The sequence below is a fragment of the Ranitomeya imitator genome, chromosome 6 (assembly GCF_032444005.1).
Source record: "Ranitomeya imitator isolate aRanImi1 chromosome 6, aRanImi1.pri, whole genome shotgun sequence".
NCBI lineage: Eukaryota > Metazoa > Chordata > Amphibia > Anura > Dendrobatidae > Ranitomeya > Ranitomeya imitator.
In genome coordinates, this window is record NC_091287.1 from 561,652,430 (window position 1) to 561,678,500 (window position 26,071).

The 26,071-nt window shown below is 47.8% G+C and overlaps 1 protein-coding gene across 2 annotated transcripts in view; it reads right to left on the reverse strand.

The window, feature by feature from the left end:
- RHPN1 (rhophilin Rho GTPase binding protein 1) overlaps nt 1–26,056 on the reverse strand; it is a 75,453-nt gene extending 49,397 nt beyond the window's left edge. The window contains exons 1-3 of one of the 2 annotated variants that reach the window (XM_069732022.1): nt 25,961–26,056; nt 24,129–24,206; nt 7,188–7,303 (exon numbers count right to left, since the gene is read on the reverse strand). In XM_069732022.1, coding sequence (XP_069588123.1) covers nt 7,188–7,303; nt 24,129–24,206; nt 25,961–26,011 — 245 coding nt within the window. In that variant the 5' untranslated portion in view covers nt 26,012–26,056. The remainder of the gene's footprint in view (nt 1–7,187; nt 7,304–24,128; nt 24,207–25,960) is intronic. The other variant, XM_069732023.1, reaches the window with a different exon arrangement.
- Between the last annotated feature and the right edge of the window lie 15 nt (nt 26,057–26,071).

Here is a 26,071-nt window from a genome sequence, read left to right on the forward strand (position 1 = left end):
TGTGCATGAAAGATGAGCGAGTTTCTGGGATCCAGACAGACTCTTGCATCTTTCATCCAGCCACTGACATTTCTGGATTTTGAGTCATGGGGAAAGCAAAAGAATGGTCAACAGATCTACGTGAAAAGGTAGCTGAACTGTATAAAACAGGAAAGGGATACATCAAGATATCCAAGGAATTGATAATGACAGTCAGCAGCGTTCACACTGTCGCCGTTTCAAGATGCACAATAAGGAGGCACTTGAAGAAAAATGGGCTGCATGGTCGAGTCGCCAGAAGGAAGCCATTACTGCGCAAATGCCACAATGTATCTCGCTTACAATACGCAAAAAAAAAAAAAAAAAGAGACAAGCCTCAAAACTTCTGGAACTAGGTAATGTGGAGTGATGAGACCAAAATAGAACTATGTTTTGGGGATGTGTAAGCTACAAAGGCACAGGAAACTTGATCAAAAGTTGAAGGAAAGATGAATGCAGCACATAATCAGCAAATACTGGAGGCAAATTTGCAATCATCATGACAAAGATCCAAAACACAAGGCCCAGTTGACCTGCCATTGGCTACAGCAGAACAAAGTGAAGGTTCTGAAGTGGCCTTCTCAGTCTCCTGACCTCAATATCATTGAGCCACTCTGGGGAGATCTCAAGCGCACAGTTCATGCTAGACAGCTGTCATGATCCCAATGGCAGGGGATCACTAAAGGACAAGCACAGATACAAACAAGCTCTAGGGCGATGGAACCTGAGCTGACCGCGACCCTGAACCTAACACACAAATAAAAGTAGCCGGGGAACGTGCCTACGATGATCCTAGACGTCTCGCTCCAGCCGAAGATCTAACTTCCCCTATTAGAAGAAACACAGACCTCTCTTGCCTCCAGATAAATCCCCCACAGAAATAGCAGCCCCCCACATATAATGACGGTGAAATGAGAGGAAAGCACATACGCAGTATGAAAACAGTTTCAGCAAAATGAGGCCCGCTAAAGCTAGATAGCAGAGGATACAAAAGTGAACTGCGCGGTCAGCGAAAAACCCTTCAAAAAACCATCCTGAAATTACTTGAACTCATGTGCCAACTCATGGTACATGAGGAGCAATTTCAGCCCACTAGAGCAACCAGCAGCAAGAATCACATATCTGCAGGCTGGACTAAAAACCAAATAAAGCAAAACACCAAAACAGGAAAATCCAAACTTAGCTTGACCAGAAGGTTCTAGGAGCAGGGAGCAGAGGTAACAAGACACAATGGATACATTGATAACCGGCGAGGAAATGCCAGCAAAGCCAGGTTAAATAGGAAACTCCCATATGCTGATGGAACAGGTGGAACCCAGAAACCCAGGAAAAACAAGTCACCCAGTACCATCAGTAACCACCAGAGGGAGCCCAAAAACAGAACTCACAACAGTACCCCCCCCTTGAGGAGGGGTCACCGAACCCTCACGAGAACCACCAGGGCGACCAGGATGAGCCCTATGAAAAGCGCGAACCAAATCATCAGCATGAACATCTGAGGCAACCACCCAAGAATTATCCTCCTGACCATAACCCTTCCACTTGACCAAATACTGGAGTTTCCGTCTGGAAACACGAGAATCCAAGATCTTCTCCACAACATACTCCAATTCTCCCTCCACCAGCACTGGAGCAGGAGGCTCAAGCGAAGGAACAACAGGTACCTCATACTTCCGCAACAACGACCGATGAAACACATTATGAATAGCAAACGATGCCGGGAGATCCAAACGAAACGACACAGGGTTAAGAATTTCCAAGATCCTATAGGGACCGATGAACCGAGGCTTGAACTTAGGAGAAGAGACCTTCATAGGAACAAAACGAGAAGACAACCACACCAAGTCACCAACAAGAAGTCGAGGACCCACGCGGCGACGGCGATTAGCAAACTGCTGAGCCTTCTCCTGGGACAACTTCAAATTGTCCACCACATGACTCCAAATCCGATGCAACCTATCCACCACCATGTCCACTCCAGGACAATCAGAAGGTTCCACCTGACCAGAGGAAAAACGAGGATGAAACCCCGAATTACAAAAGAAAGGAGAAACCAAGGTAGCAGAACTAGCCCGATTATTAAGGGCAAACTCGGCCAACGGCAAAAACGTAACCCAGTCATCCTGATCAGCAGAAACAAAACACCTTAAATAAGTTTCCAAGGTCTGATTAGTTCGTTCAGTCTGGCCATTCGTCTGAGGATGGAATGCAGACGAAAAGGACAAATCAATGCCCATCTTAGCACAGAACGTCCGCCAAAATCTAGACACAAACTGGGATCCCCTGTCAGAAACGATGTTCTCAGGAATCCCATGCAAACGAACCACATTCTGAAAAAACAGAGGGACCAACTCAGAGGAGGAAGGCAACTTAGGCAAGTGTACCAGATGAACCATTTTAGAAAAGCGATCACACACAACCCAGATGACGGACATTTTTTGAGAGACAGGGAGATCCGAAATAAAGTCCATGGAAATGTGCGTCCAAGGCCTCTTCGGGATAGGCAAAGGTGACAACAATCCACTGGCCCGAGAACAGCAAGGCTTAGCCCGAGCACAAACCTCACAAGACTGCACAAAAGAACGCACATCCCTCGACAAGGAAGGCCACCAAAAAGACCTGGCCACCAAGTCTCTAGTACCAAATATTCCAGGATGACCTGCCAACGCAGAAGAATGGACCTCGGAGATGACTCTACTGGTCCAATTATCCGGAACAAACAGTCTCTCAGGCGGACAACGATCAGGTTTACCCGCCTGAAACTCCTGCAAAGCACGTCGCAAGTCTGGGGAGACAGCAGACAAAATCACCCCATCCCTAAGGATACCAGAGGGCTCAGAATTTCCAAGGGAGTCAGGCACAAAACTCCTAGAAAGAGCATCCGCCTTCACATTCTTTGAACCTGGCAGGTACGAAACCACAAAATTGAAACGAGAGAAAAACAGTGACCAAAGAGCCTGTCTAGGATTCAGACGCCTGGCAGACTCAAGGTAAATCAAATTTTTGTGATCAGTCAAGACCACCACACGATGTCTAGCACCCTCTAGCCAATGACGCCACTCCTCAAATGCCCACTTCATGGCCAAAAGTTCCCGATTACCAACATCATAATTCCGCTCAGCCGGCGAAAACTTTCTAGAAAAAAACGCGCATGGCTTCATCACTGAGCCATCGGAGCTTCTCTGTGACAAAACCGCCCCCGCTCCAATCTCGGAAGCATCAACCTCAACCTGAAAAGGGAGCGAAACATCTGGCTGACGCAACACAGGAGCAGAAGAAAACCGGCGCTTAAGTTCCTGAAAGGCCTCCACAGCCGCAGGAGACCAATTAGCAACATCAGCACCCTTCTTAGTCAAATCCGTCAAAGGCTTAACAACCCTAGAAAAATTAGTTATAAAACGACGATAGAAATTAGCAAAGCCCAAGAACTTCTGTAGACTCTTAAGAGATGTAGGCTGCGTCCAGTCACAAATAGCCTGAACCTTGACGGGATCCATCTCAATAGTAGAAGGGGAAAAAATATACCCCAAGAAAGAAATCTTCTGGACTCCAAAGAGACACTTTGAGCCTTTTACAAACAAGGAATTGGCCCGCAGGACCTGAAACACCTTCCTGACCTGCTGAACATGAGACTCCCAGTCATCAGAAAAAACCAAAATATCATCCAAATACACAATCATAAATTTATCCAGATATTCACGGAAAATATCGTGCATAAAGGACTGGAAGACTGAAGGAGCATTAGAAAGTCCAAAAGGCATTACCAAATACTCAAAATGGCCCTCAGGCGTATTAAATGCGGTTTTCCACTCATCACCTTGCTTTATTCGTATAAGATTATACGCACCCCGAAGATCAATCTTAGTGAACCATTTAGCCCCCTTAATGCGAGCAAACAAATCAGTCAACAATGGCAAAGGATACTGATATTTTACGGTAATCTTATTCAAAAGACGATAATCTATACAAGGCCTCAAGGAACCATCTTTTTTGGCCACGAAAAAAAAACCTGCTCCCAAAGGGGACAAAGATGGACGGATATGTCCCTTTTCCAAGGACTCCTTAACATAATCCCGCATAGCAGTATGCTCTGGCACTGACAGATTGAACAAACGACCTTTAGGAAATTTACTGCCTGGAATTAAATTTATAGCACAATCGCAATCCCTGTGAGGAGGAAGCGAACTGAGCTTAGGCTCCTCAAAAACATCCCGATAGTCAGACAAAAACACAGGAATCTCAGAAGGAGTAGATGAAGCGATAGAAATCGGAGGTGCATCATCATGAACCCCCTGACAACCCCAGCTTAACACAGACATTGATTTCCAGTCAAGGACTGGATTATGAGTTTGTAACCATGGCAGACCAAGTACTAGAACATCATGCAAATTATACAGTACCAGGAAGCGAATCACCTCCTGGTGAACGGGAGTCATACGCATGGTCACTTGTGTCCAGTACTGAGGTTTATTCATAGCCAAAGGTGTAGAGTCAATTCCCTTCAAAGGAATAGGGACTTCCAGAGGCTCCAGACTAAACCCACAGCGATTGGCAAATGACCAATCCATAAGACTCAGGGCAGCGCCTGAATCCACATAGGCATCGACGGAAATGGATGATAATGAACAAATCAGAGTCACAGACAGAATGAACTTAGACTGTAAAGTACTAATGGCAACAGACTTAACCTTTTTTGTGCGTTTAGAGCATGCTGATATAACATGAGCTGAATCACCACAATAAAAGCACAACCCTTTTTTCCGCCTATACTTTTGCCGTTCACTTCTGGACTGAATTCTATCACATTGCATTATCTCAGGTGACGATTCAGACGACACCGCCAAATGGTGCACAGGTTTGCGCTCCCGTAAACGCCGATCAATCTGAATAGCCATAGTCATAGACTCATTCAGACCAGCAGGCGCAGGGAACCCCACCATAACATCTTTAATGGCCTCAGAAAGGCCATCACTAAACTTTGCAGCCAGAGCGCACTCATTCCACTGAGTAAGTACCGACCACTTCCGAAATTTTTGACGATAAATTTCTGCTTCATCTTGCCCCTGAGAGAGGGCCAACAAAGCTTTTTCAGCCTGAATCTCTTGGTTAGGTTCCTCATAGAGCAAACCTAATGCCAGAAAAAACGCATCCGCATTAAGCAACGCAGGGTCCCCTGGTGCCAATGCAAATGCCCAATCCTGAGGGTCACCCCGCAGGAAAGATATAATTATCTTGACTTGCTGAGCAGGGTCTCCAGAGGAGCGAGATTTCAAAGAAAGAAACAACTTGCAATTGTTCCTAAAATTCAGAAAACGAGATCTATCTCCAGAAAAAAACTCTGGGACAGGAATTCTAGGTTCAGACATAGGAGCATGTACAACAAAATCCTGTATATTTTGAACCTTAGTGGCAAGATTATTCAGGCTGGAAGCCAAACTCTGGACGTCCATGATAAACAGCTGGGATCAGAGCCATTCAAAGATTAAGAGGAGGAGGAAGTAGCCACGCTGCAATAAGGCTAGGCAGCAAACACTGAGGGAAAGAGAAAAAAAAAAAAAAAAAAAACTTCCTTAGACTACTTATCCTCCTACTTCAGCCAATACAATTAACACTTTGTGGGCCGGTTATACTGTCATGATCCCAATGGCAGGGGATCACTAAAGGACAAGCACAGATACAAACAAGCTCTAGGGCGATGGAACCTGAGCTGACCGCGACCCTGAACCTAACACACAAATAAAAGTAGCCGGGGAACGTGCCTACGATGATCCTAGACGTCTCGCTCCAGCCGAAGATCTAACTTCCCCTATTAGAAGAAACACAGACCTCTCTTGCCTCCAGAGAAATCCCCCACAGAAATAGCAGCCCCCCACATATAATGACGGTGAAATGAGAGGAAAGCACATACGCAGTATGAAAACAGTTTCAGCAAAATGAGGCCCGCTAAAGCTAGATAGCAGAGGATACAAAAGTGAACTGCGCGGTCAGCGAAAAACCCTTCAAAAAACCATCCTGAAATTACTTGAACTCATGTGCCAACTCATGGTACATGAGGAGCAATTTCAGCCCACTAGAGCAACCAGCAGCAAGAATCACATATCTGCAGGCTGGACTAAAAACCAAATAAAGCAAAACACCAAAACAGGAAAATCCAAACTTAGCTTGACCAGAAGGTTCTAGGAGCAGGGAGCAGAGGTAACAAGACACAATGGATACATTGATAACCGGCGAGGAAATGCCAGCAAAGCCAGGTTAAATAGGAAACTCCCATATGCTGATGGAACAGGTGGAACCCAGAAACCCAGGAAAAACAAGTCACCCAGTACCATCAGTAACCACCAGAGGGAGCCCAAAAACAGAACTCACAACAGACAGCCCAGGAATTTATAGGAACTGGAGGCTTTTTGCCAAGAAGAGTGGGCAGCTTTACCATCTGAGAAAATAAAGAATCTCATTCACAACTACCACAAAAGACTTCAAGCTGTCATTGATGTTAGAGGGGGCAATACACGGTATGAAGAAATGGGGTATGTGAACTCTTGATCAGGGTCATTTGGATGTTTTGGGTTGTCATTGTGATTTAAAAAGAGAAAACGCAGTAGTTTGACACTAAATGGCTTCACCCAACCACTAACCATGAGTGGAGAAAAAGTTTTGGTATTATCATTCATATTCTCTGAAAAAAGGCCAAGAGAGCAAAAATTCTGCCGGTAACGTACAGCGTGCACCTCTCCCTCGTCACAATGTGTCAGCGCGGTTCATTATCCGGATAACACTCTGAGCTGCGGCTGAAGCGGATTTGTTTCGGTGCTGGGAGGATTTTCAGGATTAGGCGATTTATTTCGGGGTTATGAGGGATAACAGAGAAATGTTGCACAGAGTTATGTAGAGGAATCCTAATGACGGATGATGAGGGTATTAGGCCATGGCACATCAGAGTTACGGGCTCATATCATAATAGAAGATAAAACAATCTGCTGACGGCCACGGCCGCGCCTGTCAGACCCCGGAGGATTATTTTGGGGTCTTTCAGCATTTCACTGGTTTTGACATGAAGAAGAATACAACGTACGGCACTACCACTCCCACCATGACAAATCTGATGGAATCCCCGACACAGGCTCCAGATTCCAGGAATCGGCGATCGCCTGCCTGGCGCCAGTACTGACCGGAAGAGGTTCTCGGCTCCGGCTCTCATCCTCATCTCCTTGTTGATCTGCTGGTTGATTCGGGCCCGGCGGTGCTGGAGCTTACTGCGCTGCGTCTGGGCAAACGGGTCACATCCCTGCAGGAGAGACTCAGGGGTCACATGCACAATACTGCAGAAAATAGATGACACCTGTGACTGTACACGTCACATAAGGGACCCCGACCTCTGCAGACCCCATAATCCACACGCACCTTATAGCCAGTGATTGCCCCCTCTCTAATAACGGACACATTTATCACATTATTTTCCTCTTATTTGACCTTTTTGAAGCATTTTTACATATTTTCTGGAGATTATTTGGCCTCTTGCTTGTTGGATCCCTGATGTTTTCTTTATTTTGTACAGCTTTGCTTGTACAATTTTAGCTTTTTTTTTTTTTACAGATTTTTTTAGTTTCCCTAATTCACTAAGAGATTATTTTCTGTATTGGAAATATCTATTGTCCCAGCGCAGAAGTGATCGGCCGATGCGGGGAAATGCTGGGGAGCAACAATGCCTTCAAATCCAGAAATGTTTGGGCCGTGAGGGGTTGAATCACCCAGGAACGCCTCTGGTGTAAATCACCTGATGGTTTATTAAAGCACAGCAGAAACCACGGGAGGGTTTAGCAAAAGAAACAAGGGCTTTCTGGCCTAATGGCAAAACAACAAAAAAGTGTAAAATAAATGAAGAAAAATTTAAATCTCCTCAGTTGTGCCCATTGGCCGCTCGCAGCCTCCATCATCAGTGCCCGGTGGCTGCCCCCGTCATCAGTATCTGGCGACCACCTGCCGCCTCCATTATCAGTATCTGGCAACCGCCCACTATTATTATTATTTATTGTTATAGCGCCATTTATTCCATGGCGCTTTACATGTGAGGAGGGGTATACATAATAAAAACAAGTACAATAATCTTAAACAATACAAGTCATAACTGGTACAGGAGGAGTGAGGACCCTGCCCGTGAAGGCTCACAATCTACAAGGGATGGGTGAGGATACAGGAGGAGAGAGGACCCTGCCCGCGAAGGCTCACAATCTACAAGGGATGGGTGAGGATACAGTAGGCGAGGATAGAGCTGGTCATGCAGCGGTTTGGTCGATCGGTGATTACTGCAGATTGTAGGCTTGTCGGAAGAGGTGGGTCTTCAGGTTCTTTTTGAAGGTTTCGATGGTAGGCGAGAGTCTGATGTGTTGTGGTAGAGGGTTCCAGAGTAGGGGGGAAGCACGGGAGAAATCTTGTATACGATTGTGGGAAGAGGAGATAAGAGGGGAGTAGAGTAGGAGATCTTGTGAGGATCGGAGGTTGCGGGTAGGTAAGTACCGGGAGACGAGGTCACAGATGTATGGAGGAGACAGGTTGTGGATGGCTTTGTACGTCATGGTTAGGGTTTTGTAGTGGAGTCTCTGGGCAATGGGGAGCCAGTGAAGGGATTGACAGAGGGGAGAGGCCGGGGAATAGCGGGGGGACAGGTGGATTAGTCGGGCAGCAGAGTTTAGAATAGATTGGAGGGGTGCGAGAGTGTTAGAGGGGAGGCCACAGAGCAGGAGGTTACAGTAGTCGAGGCGAGAGATGATGAGGGCATGGACTAGGGTTTTTGCAGATTCATGGTTGAGGAATGAACGGATTCGTGAAATATTTTTGAGTTGAAGTCGGCAGGAAGTGGAAAGGGCTTGGATATGTGGTTTGAAGGAGAGATCAGCATCAAGGATTACCCCGAGGCAGCGAGCTTGTGGGACTGGGGAGAGTGGGCAGCCATTTACTGTAATGGATAGGTTCGTTGGGGGAAGTCGCGTGAGATGGGGGAAAGATGATGAATTCTGCTTTGTCCATGTTAAGTTTCAGAAATCTAGCGGAGAAGAAGGATGAAATAGTGGACAGACATTGAGGGATTCTGGTTAGAAGGGAGGTGATATCTGGTCCAGAGATGTAGATCTGTGTGTCGTCAGCATAGAGGTGATACTGAAAGCCATGAGATTCTATGAGCTGTCCCAGGCCAAAGGTGTAACTGGAGAAGAGCAGGGGTCCTAGAACTGAACCTTGCGGGACTCCGACAGATAGGGGGCGAGGTGAGGAGGTGGTGTGTGAGGGGGAGACGCTGAATGTCCGGTCTGTTAGGTATGACGAGATCCAGGATAGGGCCAAGTCTGTGATGCCAAGATATGAGAGGGTCTGTAATAATAGGGAATGGTCCACTGTGTCAAAGGCAGCCGACAGGTCAAGGAGGAGGAGGACAGAGTAGTGTCGCTTGCTCTTGGTGGTTAAGAGGTCATTGGTGACCTTAGTTAGGGCAGTTTCAGTGGAATGGTGTGACCGGAAGCCAGATTGTAGGCGGTCAAAGAGGGAGCAAGAAGAGAGATGGGAGGACAGTTCAAGGTAAACATGTTGTTCCAGTAGTTGGGAGGCAAAGGGGAGAAGTGATATAGGGCGATAGCTAGATACAGAGGATGGGTCAAGAGAGGGCTTTTTGAGGATAGGTGTGATGGAGGCATGTTTAAAGCTTGAGGGGAAAACACCAGTTGCTGGTGATAGGTTGAAGAGATGGGTTAGGGTTGGGATGAAGACTGTGGTGAGGTTTGGGATGAGGTGGGATGGGAGTGGGTCAAGTGCACAGGTGGTGAGATGCGATCTTGAGAGTAGAGTGGAGAGTTGATCTTCTGTAATGGTGGAGAAGTTGGTTTTGGAGGTGGAGGGCTGGGAAGTCGGGAGGAAGGGCTCCGGGGGTTGTTGACCAAAACTGTCTCTGATGCTATCAATCTTCTGCTTGAAAAATGAGGCAAAGTCTTCAGCTGAGATGAGTGGGGAGGGAGGAGGTGCTGGGTGACGGAGGAGAGAATTGAAGGTGTTGAATAACTGTTTAGGGTTGTGAGAGAGAGGATATGAGAGATGAGAAGTAGGTTTGTTTAGCTGTGGCGAGTGTGGTCTTGAAAGTAGTGAGGGACTGTTTGAATGCGATGAATTGTTTACAATGACTGTGGCCAGTTACCTTCAGTTCCCTTCAGGTTCCTTTTTAGGTTTTCATTCTACTGTAATCCACACTTTTAAGGACACACTTCTAAGGCTACGTTCACATTTGCGTTGTGCGCCGCTGCGTCGGCGATGCAACGCACAACCCAAATAAAAACGCAAATAAAAACGCAGCAAAACGCACGCAAAAACGCTGCGTTTTGCGACGCATGCGTCGTTTTTTGCCGAAATTTGGACGCAAGAAAAATGCAACTTGTTGCGTTTTCTGGGTCCGACACTTGCGGCAAAAAAGACGCATGCGTCGCACAACGCAACAAACAAAAACACATGCGTCCCCCATGTTAAATATAGGGGCGCCTGACGCATGCGTCGCCGCTGCGTCGCCCGACGCAAACTAGCATAACGCTAGTGTGAACGTAGCCTAAGGGATCACACAGCAGACTAAAGTCATTGCAGACTTTTGCTATGCAATATATGGAAAACTAAGTGTGTTCAGGTGTGAAGCAGAGAGGAGTGGTCTCTGCTTATCTTGGTCAGAGAATTAAGAGTGGACCAGATGCATACAATCAGGCCTGAGTAAACAACGTCATAAATAACACTAGGGTAGAGCTGGGGTTAGCTGAAAAGCATACCGTGTGGAAGCTAGAAGCAGAGGGAAGTCTATGTGCAAAGCTGGGTGATGTACTATGTGCACTTCATAAACAGACAAAGCAGGAGAGCAGGCTGGAGAGCTGGGTGGATAAACATACCGTGTGGAAGCTAGGAGCAGAGGGAAATCTATGTGCAAAGCTGGGTCATGTACTATGTGCACTTCATAGACAGACAAAGCAGGAGAGCAGGCTGGAGAGCTGGGTGGATAAACATACCGTGTGGAAGCTAGGAGCAGAGGGAAATCTATGTGCAAAGCTGGGTGATGTACTATGTGCACTTCATAGACAGACAAAGCAGGAGAGCAGGCTGGAGAGCTGGGTGGATAAACATACCGTGTGGAAGCTAGGAGCAGAGGGAAATCTATGTGCAAAGCTGGGTGATGTACTATGTGCACTTCATAGACAGACAAAGCAGGAGAGCAGGCTGGAGGCCCATCACTTCTTCTTATCACTTATACACAGGATATGGAGGATCTTGGCAGGAGGTTGTGCTAAACATCTTGGAGACCTGACCCCAGATCTTCTGTGTATGAGGCTTGTACGGATCCTTCTGTCTCTTCATGTGATCCCAGACAGACAGGATGACGTGAGATCAGGGCTCTATAGGGTCAGATCATCACCCCACGACTCCTTGTTATTAATGGCATTGGCTGGATGTTGGGGGTCGTTGTCCGGCTGCAGACTAAATTAGGAGTAGAGATGGGCAAGCCCAAACAGTAAAGTTTGGCGTCCATACCAAACACCTACTATTTGGGCATGGACATCAAACACCGTGTTACTGTTCGGGTTCGGGTGCATGGCAGCGCGGCAAACACTGCTTCTGATTGACGGTAAAATCATTACCAACTGTCAGACAGCCGCGGTTCCCACGCTGTCAAATGACACCGTGAGCCTGCAGCTGTGATCGGAGGTTTAACGTTTACCTCCGGTCACTGGTGTCAGCTGATTGGACTACTGCTCCTATCAGCCGACACCTGCTGCTGCTAATAACAGTGAGAGCAGACGGCGGCTGATGGGAATATTTATTAGCCGCTCCTGTGCGGTAAATAATTTAAAAAAAAAACCCCGGCATGGGTCCCCTGTATTTTTGATAACCAGCCAGGCAAAACTGACAGCTGAAGGTCACAACCTTCAGCTGTCAGCTTCAGCAAGGCTGGTTATCAAGAATAGAGTGGTCCCCACGCTGTATTTTTTTAATATTTAAATAACTAATTAAAAAATGGCACAAGGTCGTCCCCATTTTTGACAACAAGTCTTGTCAAAGCAAACGGCTGGGGAGCGGTATTCTGATGCTGGTAAGGGACCAGCCTAAAAATAGCAGCTGCCCAGAAAAGGCGTATGTATTGCCAATGGCAAGGTGGGGGGGGGGGGTATATTTCTGGGGTTAATGTCACCTTTGCATCGTCTGGTGACATTAAGCCAACGGATTACTAATGGAGAGGCGTCTATAAGACCTACCATTATCCTATAGTTATAAGGTAGATATAGACACAGCCAGAATAAAGTCTTTTATTTAAAATAAAAGACAACAGTTTTACTTTATTTAAAAAAATAACAAAACACAGTTACAATCACCTAACGCCTAATTCCACCGAAGCCCTCGTCTCCTGTAATAAAACTAAAATAAAAAAAACAACAACATTCATCACCTGTCCGTCGCTCTGTCCAATGCCGTAATCTATGTCTGGGGATAAACGGGTTTCAAACTGTACGGTGCCAAAATGCGACCATCCAGGCTGAGAACCGCTGATGACTGTACTGCTGCGAGGGCAGCATTAATGACTAGCAGTGATGTAATCGAGGTTACCACCAGACACTGAGGCTGCGTTTCCAGCCGTGCTGGAATGCGGTGACCTTGGTGAGATCCCCACTAGCACTGGGGTTATTTCAATGTGATGAACTCGCCTCTGCACCATGAGACACTGGCGGGAGGTCATTGCAGCTCATTGGCCCGGCTGTGAACGCAGCCTCAGTGACCGGCAGTAACCTTGATGAGGATCCATTGGGGAACAATCTGCTTCTGCTACAGCCTAATATTTCACATTTTACTTCTCAGGCCAGATACTGCAGCCATTGTTCTGACCAAACCAGTTTATGTTTTTGGGCATCGTTGTGCCTTGATCTTGATTCATGTAGAAGGTCTGGGGCTTTTTTGGCCACAATTTCTACAAGAAGACAACTGGCTAGATTTCTCCACACTGTAGATGGTGTAGCCGGTCCCAATGGTCGCTGCCAGTTCTGAGCTGATGCCACTGCTAGACATCTTCAGATTGAAAGGCAAGTAACTATGTGTCTCCACTGCTGCGCTAGTTCCTTGGACACCACTGCGTCTATGGTCCTCAATGTCGCTCATTTCCTAGTATTTCTTTAGAAGAGCTTGAACAGCACATCCTGAAGCCCCGGTCTTCCGTGAGATCTTTTCCTGGGAGACCCCTCGCTGATGCACTATAACTAATTTGTGTCTTGTTGCTGGACAAAGTCTCGCCATGGTGCCTGACTGTGACATGACACTGTCTTCCACACCCTCACCTTTGTAGCAGAGCTTGGCTGTTCCTCACCTCACACTTCCACATTTTTGTATACAGTTTTTATTTTTGTACATAGTATTTGACCATTCTCCAGCTATTGGCTGTAGATTGGGATTATAAATCCTTATATATTCTTTGTTTGCAATTATTTACTGCTTTATAGTTTTAGCTTTTAAACGTTTGTTTGTTTTTTTTACATTATATCTTTATCAAAATTAGAGAAGTCAGAAAACCACAGACATGGGAGAATGTCAGAGCAGGGACACATCTGTCAGTTCCACTTATGGAAATCTGCACAAACCTTAGCTGCTACACAAAAAGGCCTCTCTGTAGGAATGAATGATGTGAGCGGGGGCTTTGTGTCACATAATTGGGGGCCGAGATGTTGGCATTGTGTGTATGGAGAGAACAAAGGCTTGGGACAAGACAACAAAACCATCACTTCAAAAGGTAGGAGGGGCGACCGACAGCTACTGGGGGCTTTACACAGAATGTGGGGCTTCTGCCAGCAATCAGGAATATACAGGGTCACTAATGAGCGCCGATCCTATATACTCCCACCGCTTCGCCTTAAGACATCGCCGTCCGTGTGGCCAAACACCACGGAACAACCACCGGCGAGGCTGAAAGTGGCCCAAGAGAGAACGGGAGAGGAGGGAAAAAAAAGAAGGCAGAAAGGGTTAGAAAAAAGGAGAGGGTAAAAAAAAGGAAATGGAAAAAAAGAGAGGGAAAAAAAAAAAAAAAAAAGGAGGAGAGGAAGAAAAGGAGAAGAAAAAAAAAGGAGAAGGAAACAAACTAAAAAAGGTCAAAAAAGAATGAGAGAAAACAGTAGGCAAAGGAGAGAGGAAAAAAGCAGGCAAAGGAGAGAGGAAAAAAGCAGGCAAAGGAGAGAGGAAAAAAGCAGGCAAAGGAGAGAGGAAAAAAGCAGGCAAAGGAGAGAGGAAAAAAGCAGGCAAAGGAGAGAGGAAAAAAGCAGGCAAAGGAGAGAGGAAAAAAGCAGGCAAAGGAGAGAGGAAAAAAGCAGGCAAAGGAGAGAGGAAAAAAGTAGGCAAAGGAGAGGGGGAAAAGGGTAGGCAAAGGAGAGGGGAAAAAGGGTAGGCAAAGGAGAGGGGAAAAAGTAGGCAAAGGAAAGAGGAAAAAAGTAGGCAAAGGAAAGAGGAAAAAAGTAGGCCAAGGAGAGAGGAAAAAAGTAGGCCAAGGAGAGAGGAAAAAAGTAGGCAAAGGAAAGAGGAAAAAAGTAGGCAAAGAAGAAGGAAAAAAAAGTTGGAGGAAATAAATTAGGAACAGGAGAGGGAAAAAAGTAGGCAAAGGAGGGGGGAAAAAGGTCGGCAAAGGAGGGGGGAAAAAGGTCGGCAAAGGAGGGGGGAAAAAGGTCGGCAAAGGAGGGGGGAAAAAGGTCGGCAAAGGAGGGGGGAAAAAGGTCGGCAAAGGAGGGGGGAAAAAGGTCGGCAAAGGAGAGGGGAAAAAGGTCGGCAAAGGAGAGGGGAAAAAGGTCGGCAAAGGAGAGGGGAAAAAGGTCGGCAAAGGAGAGGGGAAAAAGGTCGGCAAAGGAGAGGGGAAAAAAGGTCGGCAAAGGAGAGGGGAAAAAGGTCGGCAAAGGAGAGGGAAATAAGTAGGCATAGGAGAGGGAAATAAGCAGGCAAAGGAAAGGGAAATAAGCAGGCAAAGGAGAGGGAAATAAGCAGGCAAAGGAGAGGAAAAAATTAGGCAAAGGAGACAGGAAAAAAGTAGGCAAAGGAGAGGGGAAAAAAGTTGGAGGGAAAAAAAATTAGTAACATGAGAGGGAAAAAAAAGTAGGCAAAGGAGAGGGGGAAAAGGTAGGCAAAGGAGAGGGGAAAAGGTAGGCAAAGGAGAGGGGGAAAAGGTAGGCAAAGGAGAGGGGGAAAAGGTAGGCAAAGGAGAGGGAAAAGGTAGGCAAAGGAGAGGGAAATAAGCAGGCAAAGGAGAGGGAAATAAGCAGGCAAAGGAGAGGGAAATAAGCAGGCAAAGGAGAGGGAAATAAGCAGGCAAAGGAGAGGGAAATAAGCAGGCAAAGGAGAGGAAAAAAGTAGGCAAAGGAGAGGGGAAAAAAGTTGGAGGGAAAAAAATTAGTAACATGAGAGGGAAAAAAAGTAGGCAAAGGAGAGGGGGAAAAGGTAGGCAAAGGAGAGGGGAAAAGGTAGGCAAAGGAGAGGGGAAAAGGTAGGCAAAGGAGAGGGGGAAAAGGTAGGCAAAGGAGAGGGGGAAAAGGTAGGCAAAGGAGAGGGGGAAAAGGTAGGCAAAGGAGAGGGGGAAAAGGTAGGCAAAGGAGAGGGGAATCAACAGCCAAAGGAGAGGAAAAAAGGTAGGCAAAGGAGAGGGAAAAAAACCGTAGGCAAAGGAGAGGGAAATAAGCAGGCAAAGGAGAGAGGAAAAAATTAGGCAAAGAAGACAGGAAAAAAGTAGGCAAAGGAGAGGGGAAAAAAGTTGGAGGGATAAAAATTAGTAACATGAGAGGGAAAAAAAAGTAGGCAAAGGGGAGGGGACAAAACGGTAGGCAAAGGAGAGGGGGAAAAGGTAGGCAAAGGAGAGGGGGAAAAGGTAGGCAAAGGAGAGGGGGAAAAGGTAGGCAAAGGAGAGGGGAATCAACAGCCAAAGGAGAGGAAAAAAGGTAGGCAAAGGAGAGGGAAAAAAACCGTAGGCAAAGGAGAGGGAAATAAGCAGGCAAAGGAGAGAGGAAAAAATTAGGCAAAGAAGACAGGAAAAAAGTAGGCAAAGGAGAGGGGAAAAAAGTTGGAGGGATAAAAATTAGTAACATGAGAGGGAAAAAAAAGTAGGCAAAGGAGAGGGGACAAAACGGTAGGCAAAGGAGAGAGGAAAAAAGTAGGCAAAGGAGAGGGGAAAAAAGTAGGCAAAGGAGAGGGGAAAAAAGTAGGCAAAGGAGAGGGGAAAAAAGTAGGCAAAGGAGAGGGGAAAAAAGTAGGCAAAGGAGAGGGGAAAAAAGTAGGCAAAGGAGAGGGAAAAAAAAGTTGGAGGGAAAAAAAAGGAGGCAAAGGAGAGGGGGAAAAGGTAGGCAAAGGAGAGGGAAAAAGGGTAGGCAAAGGAGAGGGAAAAAGGGTAGGCAAAGGAGAGGGAAAAAGGGTAGGCAAAGGAAAGAGGAAAAAAAGTTGGAGGGATAAAAAAGTAGGCAAAGGAGAGGGGAAAAAAGTAGGCAAAGGAGAGGGGAAAAAAGTAGGCAAAGGAGAGGGAAAAAAAAGTTGGAAGGAAAAAAAAGGAGGCAAAGGAGAGGGGGAAAAGGTAGGCAAAGGAGAGGGAAAAGGGTAGGCAAAGGAGAGGGAAAAGGGTAGGCAAAGGAGAGGGAAAAGGGTAGGCAAAGGAGAGGGAAAAGGGTAGGCAAAGGAGAGGGGAAAAGGGTAGGCAAAGGAAAGAGGAAAAAAAGTTGGAGGGATAAAAAAAGTAGGCAAAGGAGAGGGGGGAAAGGTAGGCAAAGGAGAGGGGAAAAGGGTAGGCAAAGGAGAGGGGAAAAGGGTAGGCAAAGGAGAGGGGAAAAGGGTAGGCAAAGGAGAGGGGAAAAAGGTAGGCAAAGGAGAGAGGAAAAAAGTAGGCAAAGGAGAGGGGAAAAAGGTAGGCAAAGGAGAGGGAAAAGGGTAGGCAAAGGAGAGGGAAAAAGGGTAGGCAAAGGAAAGAGGAAAAAAAGTTGGAGGGATAAAAAAAGTAGGCAAAGGAGAGGGGGGAAAGGTAGGCAAAGGAGAGGGGAAAAGGGTAGGCAAAGGAGAGGGGAAAAGGGTAGGCAAAGGAGAGGGGAAAAAGGTAGGCAAAGGAGAGGGGAAAAAGGTAGGCAAAGGAGAGGGGAAAAAGGTAGGCAAAGGAGAGAGGAAAAAAGTAGGCAAAGGAGAGGGGAAAAAGGTAGGCAAAGGAGAGGGGAAAAAAGTTGGAGGGAAAAAAATTAGTAACATGAGAAGGAAAAAAAAGTAGGCAAAGGAGAGGGGGAAAAGGTAGGCAAAGGAGAGGGGGAAAAGGGTAGGCAAAGGAGAGGGGAATCAACAGCCAAAGGAGAGGGAAAAAGGTAGGCAAAAGGAGAGGGAAAAAGGTAGGCAAAGGAGAGGGAAAAAGGTAGGCAAAAGGAGAGGGAAAAAAGGTAGGCAAAAGGAGAGGGGAAAAAAGGTAGGCAAAAGGAGAGGGAAAAAAGGTAGGCAAAAGGAGAGGGGAAAAAAGGTAGGCAAAAGGAGAGGGGAAAAAAGGTAGGCAAAGGAGAAGGGAAAAAAGGTAGGCAAAGGAGATGTTAGGGCTAGCGAAATGCACCAAATAATTAGGAAGATGGTATAAGGTGCGTTCGCAGCCCGGGGTCCACTGTGCAGAGATGGAACCTACTGCTGAGTAATGACGGATTATATGGCGGCACAATGTGGATACACACGTGTTAGCTTCACCCAGTATGAAGGAAGTGAACTCTGTTGCGTCACTGCGCCGCAGTACCGCACAAAGAGTCACAGAACTCTGTCCCAAGACTCGGGATTAGAGTTCCTCTAGACCTCTTGCGCTTGACACCGCTACTGGGGTGTCAGAGTTTAACTGAAATAATAATTTACTGCACAAGAGTGCGTGCAGTGCCGCTCTGGCGGACGTCACTAACCACCCAGCCTTGTGTCAGCAAAGCGCTCTAATAGCGCCGCACTGGCGGTCACAGCAATAAGACGCTGTAGCGTGTGTTAGGTGCAGATAGCACTGTCGGGAGCTAGATAGCAAGCATCCACCATACGCGAGTAGTCAACAACACTAGGAAGGGGGATGATTAATGAGTGACTTTCACACATCCACACACACACACACACACGGTTTTCAAATATACAGTAGAGCAGTGTTCCCCAACTACGGTCCTCAAGAGCCACCAACAGGTCAGGTTTTGAGGATTTCCTTAGTATTGCACAGGTTATTTAATGCTTGCCTGTCCAGGGGATGCAATTATCACCTGTGCAATACTAAGGAAAACCTGAAGACATGACCTGTTGGTGGCTCTTGAGGACCGGATTTGGGGAACAATGCACTAGAGCATGGCCGAGTGGCCATGAGAATCTTTTATAGCAGCAGTGCTACGGGACCTTCCAGATGGTCCAATAGGAGCCGCAACAGGACCTGAGCATGTGACCACCCGACCTCCAATGGGCATGCTCAGTATGGGAAAAGCAGGTCCCAGAAAGGCCTGCTCCCTGCTGATCAGTGCTGGCTACAAAGGCAGAGCCTGAAGGGCAGCAGTAACCAGTAGGGTTGAGCGACCTTGACTTTTTTAGGGTCGAGCCGGGTTTCGCGAAACCCGACTATCTCAAAAGTCGAGTCGAGTGAAATCGGCCGATTATGGCGAAAAGTCGAGGATCGACCGAAACACGAAACCCAATGCAAAGCCAATGGGAATTTTTTTTTTTTTTTTTCCTCTCTCTCTCTCTCCCGTCTGTCACGATATGGTATGAAATATCATAAGTAGTTCTCTAGCCTGTGTGGGCTAAGCCCCCCTTCTTGGAGTAACAGTTTGTAGCTGCAAATTCCTGGCTGTCCTTCTCTGAGAGTATGGGGGAAGAGAGGTTTTATTGCCGAACGGAATTTACGACTAGCATTTCCTGTGTAAGCTCTTGTTCAGCTATAAGGAAAAGTGGCTCCAAAAATTCATGAAAGATTCTTTGTTTAGTTTTTGTTAGATATTAGGCAAACGATTTAAGCTAGAAATACGAAAATATATATTTTTATTCTCACTCGATGTATCTACACAACCCGCGAAACACGAGTTTCTAACTCCATCTGGTAAAGAAGTAGGGTTTTCTCTGTAAATATGTATCCCAGATAGGACATATTTGATCTCATTAGAATGCTCACGTTAATCCGAGATGAATTATGGGTTTGGTATGACTCTGTCATGTTTTGTAGTGAAGTTATAGAAATTAGAGAGAATAGTTTAAAGTTTAGGCAGAATGTAGAGAGAGGAGGGTCTGGATAAGCCAGCCTTTCTGTGATGTCACAGCCTTAATGTTTTAAGTGTCTGGCAGGCTCTGAGGAGTCACTTTCTGCTGATTTCTCCTTCTGGACTGCTTTGTCCTATTGTCCTGGAAGAGCTGGTACATCCCATGGACTGGGATGTATGGAAACTGCACTAGCCTGGATGCCTGCAATGCTTTTAATATGTGAGTGTTATCTTTTCTCATTTATTCCCTTTATGTTATAATTACCCTTGTACATATTTGCAATTGTCTCATGTATAACATCTTTATAAACTATTTTTAATAACGCACTGCCTAGTTATTTTGAATGGGATATACTATTATATATTAGTTCGTTCTCCTGCTCTAAACTGTACCCTAAGTCTCTTGAAGGGAAAATACGCTACTGTTACTGTTGTGTTGGGTTAGCTTCGGACCCGTTTAATCGAAGCTGGTGGCAGCGAAAGTGTGCTGACGGTTGGATTATGCTGAAGCAACTGCGGGTTTGATAATTATTGTTCCTGCCTGTGTGGGAGTAGTTATCGCGTCGCTGCAGCGTGCCCAATAGCCAGTACATAGCAGGCAGCCTTTCTGGCGACTAATTACCCAGGGTGCAGTACCTAATCTGACCTGAGAGTAAGGGGGCGCCAGAGAGCTGCAAGTGTTAAGTGGAACTGTAAGCGGGATATACATAAATCCCTGCAGTTCGTGGTATATAGAAAAGCAGTGGGATACCTAGAATAAGCCCCTGCTGTAAACTAAGAGGTCAATAGCCTTGTGTGTGGTTTTTCATCACATTGTTAGCAGTGGAGGGATAACTAAGATAAGCCCCCCTGCACATGTGATAGCCGTCTGTTGGCCTAAAGTCACCCTGATCCGTGACGTAGGGGTGACGGTCACGGTGTGAATCCTGACCCAGTGGTGACAGCGGTCAGGGGAATCGTGACACCGTCCGTCCCTGAACTGAAAAGCTGGTGTTACACAGTGCAAATCGCTACAGCGCACAAGCGACAACATGGCGATAGGCGTCCACGCCCCTAAGACCTATGTCATCACTCTGCCCACGCCCCTTCATTGGCTGAAAAAAATGGCGCCAAGCGCGTCATACGAAACGCGACTTTGGCGCGAAAGTCGCGTACCGCATGGCCGACCCCACACAGGGATCGGGTCGGGTTTCATGAAACCCGACTTTGCCAAAAGTCGGCGACTTTTGAAAATGAACGATCCGTTTCGCTCAACCCTAGTAACCAGTCACACAGTATCAGCCTGAGCCAGACGCTGGGACCGACGTCTCCGCTGAGCAGGCTCCACTGCGGCTGATGCACAATGAGAGACCGCAGCGGAGAGGGCTCGAGATTCCCCCTGTGCAGAAGTGGGAACTCGACACCTAACAGGAGAGGGAAAAAAGGTAGGCAAAGGAGAGGGAAAAATTAAGATGAAGGAAAGGAGGAGGAGGAGAGGGGAGCAATAAGGAGGTAAACTGGCTGGAGAGAGAAAGGGAATCCCTGTTTATGGTCAAGAAGCATCATGGGTACATTTTTAACTCTTCGGGTCCCCGATTGGCAGTTTGGCCTCTGCTTTGTGTTGTGGCATTTACTTTTGATAAAATTTTATACATAACACCTTTTTCACTGACTGGTTTTTGTAGTCAGCTGTGCAAGGGTCGCGCTTCTGAGTTGGGATTTTCACATGTAAAATATCCATTATTATTCCTGCACCAGATCCAAAACTGCAGCACAAGAGACAGGAAAGCAGAAACAATGGGCCAAAACAGCAGCGAGCGAAAACTAAGAAGCAAGAGGAGACAACAGAGCAGGGACCACCTCTCCTGTGCAATATATCAGTAATGTAATGTATGTACACAGTGACTGCACCAGCAGAATAGTGAGTGCAGCTCTGGAGCATAATACAGGTGGTAACTCAGGATCAGTAATGTAATGTATGTACACAGTGACTGCACCAGCAGAATAGTGAGTGCAGCTCTGGGGTATAATACAGGATGTAACTCAGGATCAGTAATGTAATGTATATACACTGACTGCACCAGCAGAATAGTGAGTGCAGCTCTGGGGTATAATACAGGATGTAACTCAGGATCAGTAATGTAATGTCTGTACACAGTGATTGCACCAGCAGAATAGTGAGTGCAGCTCTGGAGTATAATACAGAATGTAACTCTGGATCAGTCCATATACGTTGACACGATGATGTAAAATGTCATGTTCTGAGTAATTTTCTAGAAGGTTCCATGGTTCCAGACACACGCTGTAGATTTGACCCCCCTCTTTTTCCCCAACAGCAGCCCCTAGCAGCTATGCTTCTCTGCCTGTCAGCAAGGTGAAATTCTAAGCCACTCTTTTCCCCCCCTCCCTCAGGAATGTTTTTGTTTGCAGCCATGCATCTTCTAAGTTGTGTGAGAATTATTCATGATATATAATTCGACCTCAGGTGGTGACAGAGGTATGAAAGTTATATATTTGGGATGTGCGACAATAGGGCTACACGCCAATGCGCTTTCTAAGCGCAGTGCCTTGCGGGGACGGAGAGACGGATTGCTGCTTAACCGGGGCTCATATACACTCCGTGTTTATACTTAACTCAACCCCAGGTCTTGCTGACCATAGTGATAACTTTGTCTTTCTTCTACAAGGTTCATACGCCAAGAAATATGTTGAAACGGCTTTTCATAATTTTAAGAAAGGGGAGTATTCAGCCTCTGAGCGAGGTCACCACAGGGGGAGGGCCTTGGTTTTGGTCACAGGGATAAGTGAGTGAGACCTCAGTCTTCACTAATCTTTGTCCAGTGTTTAGCTGAGAGTCACATCTGTAATACGTCTTAGTGTATCGCCCCTCCCCCTCCAGCTGCATGGTCAGCCATGAGATGAAAGACTTACGGTTCTATTTTTTTCCGTTAGTAACATAAAACTTGGCACTCAACTTAATTTTGAAACCCAGTGATATTTTAATGCAGTCCTGTCACAGTAACATGAGACGTTTCGATCCTATATGGACCTTCATCAGTCACTAGTTGGATCACAGCATTGGTGTAGGAGAGACAAGCGCAGCTTTCTATTCCTTCACTTTGAATAGTTAAATATTATCTTCCACTGTACATATCCTTACCACTACAGCGGTTGGACGGATGAAGGCCCATATAGGACCCGAAACGTCTCATGTTACTGTGAATACTGCATTAAAATATCACTGGATTTCAAAATTAAGTTGAGTGCCAAGTTTTATGTTACTACACTTTGGGCCTGGGAACCTACTTGTACACCTCCACAGTTGTGCTACGATATACTCTGTATCATATTTTCTTCCGCTAATCTCTTTTTATTTGTAATTGTATTGTACATATGATACTTGTCTCATTTTATGATATCTTTTTACACTTTTGTAAACACTGCCTATCTTTTGGAGTAAAATATATAAAATTACTAGCTTCGTTTCTCCTTGCTCAATAACGTACTGTCACATACTCTGAAGTGAATTACGCTACTAATCTGGGTTGGCTCCGGACCAGTTATTAATAAAGAAATCGGAGCTGGTGGCAGCGGATTTGTCCTGCGCCTTTGGGAAACCTGGTAGCGACGGTCGGCGTTGATAATCATTGTTCCCGCCTGTGTGTGAGTAGTTATATCGCCCTCGCTGCAGCGTGCCCATTAGCCAGTACATAGCAGGCAGCCTTTCTGATGACTAATTATCCTAGGTGCAGTACCCTGACTGACGTGAAGGTAAGGGGGCGCCAGAGAGCTGCAAGTTCCAAACCAGAACTGGGAAGTGGGATATAGATAAATCCCCTTCAGAAAGAACCAGGGGCAACCAAACAACCCCGGTAGTCAGCGGTGGGGATGATAAACGTATCCTCCCTGGGATCAGTGACATGTGGGTCCTGTATACCCGGCGTCGGACATGTGGGTCCGGTATACCCGGCGTCGGACATGTGGGTCCGGTATACCCGGCGTCGGACATGTGGGTCCGGTATACCCGGCGTCGGACATGTGGGTCCGGTATACCCGGCGTCGGACATGTGGGTCCGGTATACCCGGCGTCGGACATGTGGGTCCGGTATACCCGGCGTCGGACATGTGGGTCCGGTATACCCGGCGTCGGACATGTGGGTCCGGTATACCCGGCGTCGGACATGTGGGTCCGGTATACCCGGCGTCGGACATGTGGGTCCGGTATACCCGGCGTCGGACATGTGGGTCCGGTATACCCGGCGTCGGACATGTGGGTCCGGTATACCCGGCGTCGGACATGTGGGTCCGGTATACCCGGCGTCGGACATGTGGGTCCGGTATACCCGGCGTCGGACATGTGGGTCCGGTATACCCGGCGTCGGACATGTGGGTCCGGTATACCCGGCGTCGGACATGTGGGTCCGGTATACCCGGCGTCGGACATGTGGGTCCGGTATACCCGGCGTCGGACATGTGGGTCCGGTATACCCGGCGTCGGACATGTGGGTCCGGTATACCCGGCGTCGGACATGTGGGTCCGGTATACCCGGCGTCGGACATGTGGGTCCGGTATACCCGGCGTCGGACATGTGGGTCCGGTATACCCGGTGTCGGACATGTGGGTCCGGTGATGACATTTTTAGCGCTTCCTCTATGAATCCCGTTATCTCGTTGAAGATAAAGACCCTTAATAAGATTTTCCAATTAAACCCTCGTCGGATGTTGCAGCTTTCACAAGTCTCGGAGCTTTGGATGCACGATCAGATATTGTGCGGATTCACATGGCAACCAGGCAGTGTTAGAGGTGGGGAGCGCTCTGCAGGTGCAGAAATATAATCAGGGGGAGGCGCCAAATATGAACACGATGGAACGGACGAGGTCGCTCACCTTCCGGATGCTGCCATCAGTATCGCGGTGCAGGGGGGACAAGTCGCCATCAGCGGGAGCAACCTCCATTATCTGCACCTGGTGGAAGAGGCCATGAAAGAGAGGGGCCCCTAATAAATGGAGACCCGGGGCCCCCCCGTATACAGCACACACAGACCGTACACCCCCCCGTATACAGCACACACTGACCATACACCCCCCCGTATACAGCACACACTGACCGTACACCCCCCCGTATACAGCACACACTGACCGTACACCCCCCCGTATACAGCACACACAGACCGTACACCCCCCCGTATACAGCACACACTGACCATACACCCCCCCGTATACAGCACACACTGACCGTACACCCCCCCGTATACAGCACACACTGACCGTACACCCCCCCGTATACAGCACACACTGACCGTACACCCCCCCGTATACAGCACACACAGACCGTACACCCCCCCGTATACAGCACACACAGACCGTACACCCCCCGTATACAGCACACACTGACCGTACACAGCACACACTGACCGTACACCCCCCGTATACAGCACACACGGACCGTACACCACCGTATACAGCACACACTGACCGTACACCCCCCGTATACAGCACACACTAACTGTACACCACCGTATACAGCACACACTGACCGTACACCCCCCGTATACAGCACACACTGACCGTACACCCCCCGTATACAGCACACACTGACCGTACACCCCCCGTATACAGCACACACTGACCGTACACCCCCCGTATACAGCACACACTGACCGTACACCCCCCGTATACAGCACACACTGACCGTACACCCCCCGTATACAGCACACACTGACCGTACACCCCCCGTATACAGCACACACTGACCGTACACCCCCCGTATACAGCACACACTAACCGTACACCACCGTATACAGCACACACTGACCGTACACCCCCCGTATACAGCACACACTGACCGTACACCCCCCGTATACAGCACACACTGACCGCACACAGCACACACTGACCGTACACCCCCCGTATACAGCACACAATGACCGTACACCCCCCGTATACAGCACACACGGACCGTACACCCCCCGTATACAGCACACACGGACCGTACACCCCCCGTATACAGCACACACGGACCGTACACCCCCCGTATACAGCACACACGGACCGTACACCCCCCGTATACAGCACACACGGACCGTACACCCCCCGTATACAGCACACACGGACCGTACACCCCCCGTATACAGCACACACTGACCGTACAACCCCCGTATACAGCACACACTGACCGTACACCCCCCGTATACAGCACACACTGACCGTACACCCCCTGTATACAGCACACACTGACCGTACACAGCACACACTGACCGTACACCCCCCCGTATACAGCACACACGGACCGTACACCCCCCCGTATACAGCACACACTGACCGTACACCCCCCGTATACAGCACACACTGACCGTACACCCCCCGTATACAGCACACACTGACCGTACACCCCCCCGTATACAGCACACACTGACCGTACACCCCCCGTATACAGCACACACGGACCGTACACCCCCCCGTATACAGCACACACTGACCGTACACCCCCTGTATACAGCACACACTGACCGTACACCCCCCGTATACAGCACACACTGACCGTACACCCCCCGTATACAGCACACACTGACCGTACACCCCCCGTATACAGCACACACGGACCGTACACCCCCCTATACAGCACACACTGACCGTACACCCCCCGTATACAGCACACACTGACCGTACACCCCCCGTATACAGCACACACTGACCGTACACCCCCGTACATCACGCACCTCCGCTCCCGCTCTCTTCGGTGTCTCCGGCTCCGATATACATGTGTCCATAGAAGAAGGAGAGGGGCGGAGCGAAAACTGGACGATTACGTCATTCTTCTGCCTCCTCCA